The sequence below is a fragment of the Chlamydomonas reinhardtii genome, chromosome 11 (assembly GCF_000002595.2).
Source record: "Chlamydomonas reinhardtii strain CC-503 cw92 mt+ chromosome 11, whole genome shotgun sequence".
NCBI lineage: Eukaryota > Viridiplantae > Chlorophyta > Chlorophyceae > Chlamydomonadales > Chlamydomonadaceae > Chlamydomonas > Chlamydomonas reinhardtii.
The window spans coordinates 2,125,186-2,134,343 of record NC_057014.1 but is presented as its reverse complement, the minus strand read 5'-3'; the positions used below and the strand labels follow the sequence as shown (position 1 = coordinate 2,134,343).

Below are 9,158 nucleotides of genomic sequence, written 5' to 3'. Positions count from 1 at the left end.
GCCCTTTCTGCGTGTGATACAATAGGCATTAGTCATGTATGGACGCAACCGTATTCGTTGTTTGCTCGAGTAGCGGCAACGTCATGCATTTGCGACGTCTGCAACCCCACGGCCCCCTTGACTTCGCTGGCCCGTTGCCTCTAGTCCTGCTCCCTAGGGCGTGCCCTGTAGATGTGACCTACAGATGTCCCAATGCGTCGGCAGAGTAACGAGCACGCATTTTGCGAATCAACCTTTAACAGGCCCGAAGGGCCACACTCGGTATGTGGAAAACCCGTCCGTTACTCCGATTGTACGTGACAGTTGCGGCCCGCTGGTTAAGGGTTTGGCTCTGGTTAAGCCACACGCACAATGCCGCGGCCCTGACAACACTCCCGCCGCCGTCAACTACCGTGCCTCTCTCGCCACTCCAATCCGCCCGCCCTCAAACCCTCCCACGCATCCTACATCCGGCTTGCAAACAACACCAACCCCAGCTGCCCCTGCCCCGCACCCCAGCGTCGTTCGCCCGCGCCGCCTACTGCTCCATGGGTGCTGAGCCCCCGCCCGCCCCGGACTGCCCGCCCTGCTGCCCCGGCTGCTCCCCCGCATCGTCCCCGCCAGACGCCGCCGCCTGCTCCTGCCGCTCTCGCTCCACCAGGTCTTGGATGGCGGCCAGGAAGTCCGCCACGGAGTAGCCCTGTGTGTGCATATGTGTGTGTGTGTGTGTGTGTGTGTGTCTGTGTGTGTGTGTGTGTGTGTGTGTGTGTGTCTAAGAGAAGCGGGGAAGGGAAACGACAAGCGCGTTTTGTGTGCGTGTGTGTGTGGGTGTGTGTATGCGCGTGTGTGCAGATAGGCTGTGGTTTTGTGGGCGGTTTATGGCGGTATATACGCGTGGGTCGCGCAGCGCGGGAGCAAACCGGATAGCGAAGAGCGGAGCAGGGCTGGAGCAGAGTTCGCGGTGTGGTGCGGGTATAGAGCGGGCGAGGCAGTGGGGCTTCCTGGCCACAGCCCATCGGGCTCCTGGTCGGGCGCACCCACGTCCTTGCACACCCAGCACTTTGTACCCTTCCCGAGCATTAACCACTAAATGCAAGCACCAAAACGCCGCGCACACAGCACTGGAGCCTCCACTGTACGGTAGTTGCTAAACCACACCCACGCCCACGCCCACAGTATGAGCATCCCACGCTCGCTCGCTCGCTCACCGCCGCGCGCAGCCCGAACTGGCTGAGGTCCAGCTGCCCGGTCTGCAGCGCGTCGCTGAAGGTGGACAGCTGCTGCTGGAACTGCGGCGAGTGCGCCAGCGCCTCCAGTGCCTCCATGGTCCTGGGAGGTAAGGGAGGGGAGGTTGCAAGCTGCTAAAAGAAGTACCGGCAGTAGAGCCTTGCGTTCAGAGCCCATTCCACGAGCTCGGCCTCCGCCTGCGCTATCCCTTGAGTTGCGCCCCACCCCTCGGCCCCAGCCCTCTCCCACGCCCACGCCCTGTGCTGCTCCGGCAGGTGCGGGGCCAACTCCACACACCGCAAGCCTCAATCCCTCCCCGCCTGCCCCGTGTCCGCAACCTATCTCAACCCAACCCACCCCTCCCCCGCCGGCGACCTCCAGTCACCTGAGGCTCCCGCTTCCACCGCACCTCGCACCTCATCCCTCGCCCCTCGCCCCCGGTCCCAGCCGTCTTACACGCACCCACGCCCTCGCACCTGTGCTGCTCCGGCAGGTGCGGCGCCAGCTCCGCCAGCACGCTGGGGTCGCGCAGCACAGGCATGAGCGCCTCGGGCCGCAGGACCTCGGCCAGGCTGGGACCGGGGGCCGCCACGGCGCGCCGCCGGTTGCCCTGCGCCAGCGTGCGGTTTAGGACAGCAGCAGGAGTTGGAAGGTGTGTGCCAGTGAGCACAAGGAGGCATGTGTGTAAAAGAGCACAAGGAAAACGTTGCGCAAAGACAGTGTAGGAGGCATGTGTGTGTGCGTGCAAACCCAGTTGTGCGTATGCAGTCATGCACTCACAAACACACGCACACAAGCAGCTGGCACGTGCAATTGACCCAGCCATCGCACGAACCCCCGTGCGGCCATGGCTCCCCATGGCTCCCCATGGCTCGCCCGAAGCGACTCGTGCATCCATCCCATCCCATCCACCCCGCCCCGCCCCGCCCCGCCACCTGTGCTGCCGCCAGCTGCGCAAGCAGGCTGTGCGCCAGCTGCTCCTCGCCGCCGCCGGAGTAGGCCGGGGCGGCGCCGCCCCCCAGGCTGGCGGCCAGGGCGTTGCCCAGAATGGCAGCTAGGTTGGTGGCCTGCAGGGCAGCCGCACGGGGTGGCCGCGTGGGATCAGCAGCGTGGGATCAGCAGCGTGGGGTAAGAGCCGCACGGGGTCAGCCGTACATATGCGAGGCGAAGGGTAAGGGGTGCGAAGGGGTGGGTAAACGGGCGAATGGGAAAGCAGTCTTGACCGCGACTCGGTGGGTGGAAGTGTTGAAGGGTCATGGGACTGGCACGCGCCCCATGGCTGGCTGTGATGAGGCCACCACCATGCCAAACAATGCGAGCACCGCACCGCACAGCATCGCACAGCATCGCACAACATCGCACAGCACAGCACCGTTTGCAAGAAGTACGCATGTACGCACGCACGCACGGACCTGCGCGTTCACGGCGGCGGTGCTGCCAGGTGTCTGCGCCGGAGCCGCCGGCATCTGCCCCACACTGCTGCCCTGCCCCATCATCACACCTGCACCCGGCGAGCTGCGGGGCGCAGACAGAAAGGCCAGCGCGACGGCCGCGATGGCACCAGAAGTAAAATGTCAATCTACATGTAAGAACGCATGCTGATGGCAGTGCAGACGCCAACATATGCGTCACGCAATTGCGCACACACCGCAGCGGTAATTGCCGCCTCCTTTGTCTCACGGCCGCTCGTGAGCATGCTGAGCGGTGATGATATCCTCACCCATGCAGGGCATTGCTGAACAGGCATGGCCCAGCGGTAGGGCCTGCGGGTCTCGCACCGCCCGTTCACAACCCAACATGGTGCCACCGCTTGTGTGTCCGCGCACTCACGTGGACATGTGGGCGTGCTCCAGAGCGTCAGAAGCCGTCACGCCGGTGGCCGTCACGGCCGCCGCCGCAGAGGCCGCCGCAGCCGTCAGCGCCGCGGCCGCCGCCTCCTCTGCGCGTGGCGCACAAAGCATTTGCAATTGCCGCAAGTAGCGGGGTGGCAAGTGGCTGCTATCTGCCGCTGCTTGCCTCTTGCTGCCACTGGACCGGTTCTGCCTTGGTATATGCAGGCACCCAAGTGTCTTTGCGACCCGCATCCATACCGTACCTCCCTTCGGCGTTCCCCGTCGTCAGGCCGCCTTTGGAGCTCCCTCCCTGCATCCTCGCCGCCCCGCTGTCCTTCCTGCCTTCCTCTCCGCCCCGCTCCCTGCCTCCCCCCGCCCTGCCTGCCCTATCGACGCGCGCCCCCTTGCGCTTGGTATAGAGCATCCTCCTCCTGCCTGTTCCCCTCCCAGCTCGCTCCCACCCCACTCAAGCACCCAAACCGCTGCCCACCTGGTTGGTGCAGGGCTGTGTTGAATGCCGCCACAAGCGCCTCGTCATCCTCCGCGGCCCCGCCCTCCTGCAGCCTGTGCGGGTTGTGGGCAGAGAGCATCCATAACACAAGCGAGGCTGTATACACAGAGCGTGTGGGCGTGTGGGCGTATGTGACTGCAAGTGCTGCCCCGAGTTCCATGACCGTGCTCCCGCCCATCCATTGTGGGCAACTCGATAACCACCGGGGCTACTCCGTCGGGGTGAATAAACGGTGGACCCATCCCATGAGCTTAATGCCGTCAACTAGCTTGCCTCCCTCCCCCACCCTATCTCCCTCTCCCTCTCCCTGTCCCACCTCTGCTCGGGCACCACCCACCTCCCCGCACCACCCACCAGAAGAACATGTTGCGCTCTTTGTCCTCGGGGAACTTGAGCACCACCGCGCGCTGGCCGGGGATCTGGCGGGCGGCGTTACGAAGGAATAGGGATCCGAGTCATCCGACACGGCACGGGCGCGTCAGCGCTGGCGACATGCAGCAGCCATGGGGTTCCATGGGAGCGCTGGCCGCCGCGTGAGCACCACCGGTACCCTGGCCCCCGGGCCCCCCAACACCCCCGACGCCGAGCAGCAGCCCAGGCTTGGACTGGAATAAAGCCCCGTCGTTATATCATCGTGTCTCTTTGGTCGCTTGCTGGGAAAGATGAAAACGCCTACCCACCGACCCACCCCACGCACACGCACGCAGCACCACAGCCCCGCGCACCTTCTCCAGCATGGCCTCCCCTGGGAACACAATGACGTCATCCACCGGCTCCGCGGCCCGACCCTCCGCCGTACGCTCGTACCATTGCACGTGAACCAGGGTGTCCTCCGTCTGCGTTTTGGGGGGTCAGGGGATGGAGCTCTTCGGCCGCGCTGCGCCTTTGGCTTCTTCTGGCACACCCTGCGCACGCCCATTTTCCCCCTGAACACTTGCCTGGCACAGCCGAACTAAGCCTTTGCGCGGGTCTGGCGCCAGCGTCGCGCCGCTACGTGTGAGTTTCCCCGCCTTGAACTCAGCCAGCGGAGCCTCCATCGCTGCCGCTGGGACGTGAAGTGGAAAGGTCGCGGGTGACGCACCGCAGTCTTCGTCCGCGGCGTTGCGCCGCTTTCACGCGTGTTCTTTTATGTGGTATAGGGAGCGCAAGGCAGGTGTACCGAGAAAGCCGTGTTGAACACAAAAACGGGCAGATCAACTGTGTTTCCCGTCCTTAAGCATGTATTTGTGCAGGTCCAATGAGCATAGAATTGAATGCTTGTACTCAAGACAACCGTTGCATCGCGGAGCAGCGACCTCGCCGTGGTTCTACGATTCATCTTGTCCATGCGTCCACCTCTGGCCCGGCCTGAGCTTGCCGGTGAGAGGTGTGAATAGACAGAAGCCCCTGGATTTATCACATAGTCCTTGAGAGCCAAACCGTATCCCGCGAAACGCGACTTGCTTCCAGAAGGGGGTCTGCTTTCTGCAGGCTACGGACGGGACGATCATCTAGTCTGACTGCTTCTAGACTTGGTTTGGTCATAAGGCAGGGGCGAAGACGCGAGGATGGGGAAGCCGCTGCACTTTGACGTGCACGGCCAGCTGCGCGTCCTCGCAGTCGACGATGACTCCGTTAACCTTATGGTCATTGAGTCAGTCCTAAAGCCGATGGGCTGGGATATCGTGCCGGCAATCGATGGCTCAGAGGCGTACGCTGCGTGCGACAACGAGCCGGAGTGGCCTGATATCGTGCTGTTGGACTACAACTTGGAGGTCGGAGATAGCGGGGAAACGGTGCTGGCCAACCTGCGCAGCCGCTTCGCGGGATTCAACGTGCCCATCGTCATGTGCACCGCAATGTCCGCCAACTCAGCGGAGCTGGACCGCTGCCTGAAGAATGGCGCTGTGGACATCCTGCTCAAGCCATATGAGCGCAGCAGGGTCATGGACATCGTGGAGAAGCACTGCCCGGGCAAGGCAGCGCCCGCAGCCAAGCCCGCTGCCGCCCTGCCACCGCCCGCCCCCGCGGCGGCTCCGGCCCCGGCGCCTGCGCCCACAGCGGCCCCGCCGCCGCCGGCGGCGGCCGGACCGGCCGCCGCTGACGTGGAGTCGTTCTGCGTGTCCATCGGCCTCGACTACCTCGGGAAAAAGCTTAAGGAGCAGGGCGTGTCGCTGTCGGACCTGAAGGGCTTCGACGACGCCGCGCTTCGGAAAATGGGCGTGGTGGTCAAATCGCAACGCGATAAGATTCTGGATGCCGCCAAGAATTGTTAACAACAAGGTGCGGATGGGGGCTGTGGTTTGATTGGGCGGCTTGATGCTTCCAGGGTGATGATGTCTTGGCCGTCGCAGACGGGGTTCCGTGGTTGCGTGCTGTGCAGTGTGGGTCCGGGGCAAGGCAAACGATTAAGTGTGTTGTTGTTTGAGTTGCCGTCCTGTGCTGGGCTGCATGCCTCTCCCACCCTAATGCCTTATCCTCCGTCAACCATCTCCATGTGTACATTTTGCAGGCGGCGGCGGGCCTGCCTGTGCATGAGGAGTCGACGCGAACAGAGCAGGGAACGTCAGGTCCCCCGAAGCTGGATGGAGCGCGTAAGGGCTGGACCGGGGGCCGGGCCTGGCGCTGGCTCTTGTTTGGTATGTGGCAATAACTCGCAAGCTGGGGCGCCTCGTCTGTATTCATGGGGCACTGGAGGCGCAGCTGCGCCTGGCAACTATGGGATTGCTGGACGGCTCGGGCACTGTGCGGGGAGTGTGCATAAATGCGCCGAGTGCACAAGCATTGACGCGAGAGCTTTCTGTCTAGACGCTGTGAGAGGTGTGAGAGTGGTTTTTCCCACGGCGCTTGCCCTGGTAAGTGTTTCTGAGCGTAGAGCGCGGACACGCGCGCGGCTCCTCACGGCATGGTGCCGAGTGGCTGCATGCGCGTTCATGCCGTTTGGAAGGGTTTGGGTGGGCACACGCGAAGATAGGTGGACCGCTCATGATTACGAGAGTTGCAAACGATTCACGCGCCGCGTATGTGGCGCAAACGTGCTGATCTAATAAATGGGGCTTTTGGCGCTTGCCGATTTGAGCTAGGGTGCATCAGATGAAGGTCCTACTATTTCCTCTGATATGATATGCTGACGATAATATTACGCAAAGCTGCCTGGCGTGCTGCTCGCGTCCTGACAAGCTGCGGCAGCTGTACGGTCGATGCCGCCGCCGACAGATCGCATGCATCGCGGGCTGCGGCTTCAACCATCCCCTCATGCCGCTAGCGCCGCCGGTTTCAGTGCTGCAACTAAGCGGCATGACCGGGGGTCGGCAACGGCGACATCAAACAAGTCGAGTGTGCGGTGTGTTAGGGGAGTGCTGTTTTGGGCGAGTTTGCGGACGGTTGAGGTCGCGTCGCTTGCCCATACCATGCGCCGCTCCAGCTCGGACTGTTCAGGAAGCACATTGAAATGCCGGGGCAGGGGAGCGATGTCTGTGCTTATCAGGGGCTCGTGTGCGCGTGCGTGTGTGTGTGTGTGTGTGTGTTAAACAAAAAGCAAACGGTGTGTGTGTGAGTGTGTCTACTTGTCTACGTTGGTGCCTGCACGGACGTCCACGAGACAACGGCACTTTCCTGGATGTGTGAGTGTGCGTGGTGAAGAGCTGAGGCTGGATTGATGTGCATGCAGAATGCACGGCGCCGATCTGCTCACGCGTGCCGTCGTTTGGAAGGAGCCTGTGGTGGCATCACCGCTGCAGATGGGACAACGAGGAGGCAGAATGCGTACGCGCGCACGTTAGTTCTTCGGCTCGCTTCAGTATGTAGGGGAATGATGACGGTGTGGAAACTGCATATTACGGGGGTGCGAGGAATCGCAGGCTTGATGTGGGCGTCGTTACCTGTGGGCGTCGTGTGGGTCATCGTCACAGAAATAAGTGTGCGGCCGGCTGCTCACATGCTACTGATCGTAGTGGGGCGGAAATCTGCACTGTCTTGAGCGGAAGGGCATATTACCTGTTTCATGCTTTGTGGTTGGGGTTGTAGTCGCCATTAGCAGGGCTGGGCGCAGCGAGGAAGGGGGCGCGCTGTCGCTCCAGCATCCCAAGAAGTGCCCGATTAATGGCGTCCAATGGCAAGGGAGGCTCCGTGGTATGGCAACTGCTTGCAGGGGGCTAACGGCTGGATTTCGCAGCGCCGTGACACTCTGTCGGAGCTTGGCACCTTGGCTTGAGTGAGACGGGGCATGCGCACGGGGGTGGCTCGCGTACGGCTCTTGGCTACCGTGCGATTGTGACTGCGGCACGGGGGCGGTGTGAGCAGTTGCTGGTGCGCTGTCGGGCCGCTTGGATTTGATGAATAAGTAGCTTAGAAAGTCGCTCTCTGCTTGTAACCTGCCGCCATTGTGCGCCACCCGCTGCCCCACTCCGCGTCCGGGACGGGGCCTGACATCGCACACGGCACAGCGATCGTGCACACGTCAGACGGCCGGCAATGCTTGTGAACACAAGCACGCTGCTGTGTGCCGCACGCACATACCGTACCGCACGGCACACGGTGAATCACTTCAGTGTCAGTCGCATGGACGCTAGCCAATAGCAGAGCTGAGCAGCGTAGGACCAGGAACACCGTAAAAGGACTTGATGACGAGCTGGGGCTACCCTTAGATTATGTGAGGCTTACGCGCCGATAGGCCTTCCCAGGGGGGGGGGGGTAGTTTCGACTGGGAAAGGCCCCATGTTCTAAAACGAAAGAGCTTGACGAGAAGACTCCAAATCCACTTTCAGAGTTTCAATCAGGGTAGTAATTGCAAAGTTATGGGTCCTCAAAGTTCAGGGTCGGTCGTCGGGGTTGGGGGTCCCCAAGGTTTCGTCACGCGGATGTGAGTGGGACTGCCAGATTTCGTCTCTGCGCCCTAAACGCCCCTCTAAACGCTCCGCCCATTAGCACAAGTACTAGCACACATGAGCATGCACATACTAAAGCATTTGCAGAACGTTTGGCCTCTGGACTGCGGCCGCATGTCCGTCCACATTGGCATTGTAGTAGCATAGAGCCCCACTCGAGGGTCTCTCACTGGTGTCATGGAGACTATGCGATCTAATGCTAACGTGTTACGGCCAAGGCTTCGTGTGGGTCATGGCGACAAGGCTGCCGCCGGCCATCGAGCGTGACATGAATCCCGGGATTCTTCACATGATCCCGGGAGAAAGTCGACCAATCCCTTCCGGCACAGAATTCCAAACATTATATGTACAGCGCAATTGTAAGCTTAAGCGCACGCCCCGGTAGTCTGACAGAAGGGTCGGTGGTCGGCCATGGACACATGGACATGTGTGGCATGGCTGCCAGTCAAGTTGTGCCTCCAGCTGAACCGGAGGTATACAATTGTAGAGCTCGCCGAGAGCAGTCGATTGACACCGACCTGGCTAAAAACCAAAGGGTTTTGAGGGGGGTTTGAGGGGTTGCACGGTGGTGGGGGCACGCGGGTACCACTCCGGGGGTCAAGGGCGGGATCGCAAGGTCTATGCCCAGACTGTCGCCCCGACCATGAATTGACATCCCATTACACATAATAAGGTCCCTGGATGGTGCTCGGGCATAATTTTGAGCGAGAGCTCAAGTTGAAATGCTATATGTCGCGCTCGCCA

General features: G+C 61.7%; 2 protein-coding genes across 2 annotated transcripts; one reads left to right on the top strand and one right to left on the bottom strand.

Annotated features, from left to right (window-relative positions):
- Nucleotides 1-16: 16 nt before the first annotated feature.
- CHLRE_11g469450v5 (uncharacterized protein) lies at nt 17-4,788 on the bottom strand. The gene is made up of 10 exons (XM_043067593.1): nt 4,488-4,788; nt 4,275-4,385; nt 3,904-3,968; nt 3,529-3,602; nt 3,037-3,145; nt 2,619-2,721; nt 2,142-2,273; nt 1,683-1,816; nt 1,188-1,308; nt 17-679 (listed from the first exon to the last, which is right to left on the bottom strand). The coding sequence occupies exons 1-10, from the start codon at nt 4,584-4,586 to the stop codon at nt 518-520; spliced, it is 1,110 nt and encodes a 369-aa protein (XP_042919598.1). The 5' UTR covers nt 4,587-4,788; the 3' UTR covers nt 17-517.
- Nucleotides 4,789-4,948: 160 nt separating this feature from the next.
- Nucleotides 4,949-7,912, top strand: CHLRE_11g469400v5 (uncharacterized protein). Its single transcript, XM_043067592.1, has one exon. The coding sequence runs from the start codon at nt 5,097-5,099 to the stop codon at nt 5,802-5,804; it is 708 nt and encodes a 235-aa protein (XP_042919597.1). The 5' UTR covers nt 4,949-5,096; the 3' UTR covers nt 5,805-7,912.
- Nucleotides 7,913-9,158: the final 1,246 nt, after the last annotated feature.

Coding starts and splice junctions, on each gene's coding strand:
- CHLRE_11g469450v5 (XM_043067593.1), bottom strand. CDS start 4,586: ATGGAGGCTCCGCTGGCTGAGTTCAAGGCGGGGAAACTCACACGTAGC. Junction 4,386..4,487: donor GCTTAGTTCGGCTGTGCCAG/GCAAGTGTTCAG, acceptor CCCAAAACGCAG/ACGGAGGACACCCTGGTTCA. Junction 3,603..3,903: donor GAGCGCAACATGTTCTTCTG/GTGGGTGGTGCG, acceptor CAACCCGCACAG/GCTGCAGGAGGGCGGGGCCG.
- CHLRE_11g469400v5 (XM_043067592.1), top strand. CDS start 5,097: ATGGGGAAGCCGCTGCACTTTGACGTGCACGGCCAGCTGCGCGTCCTC.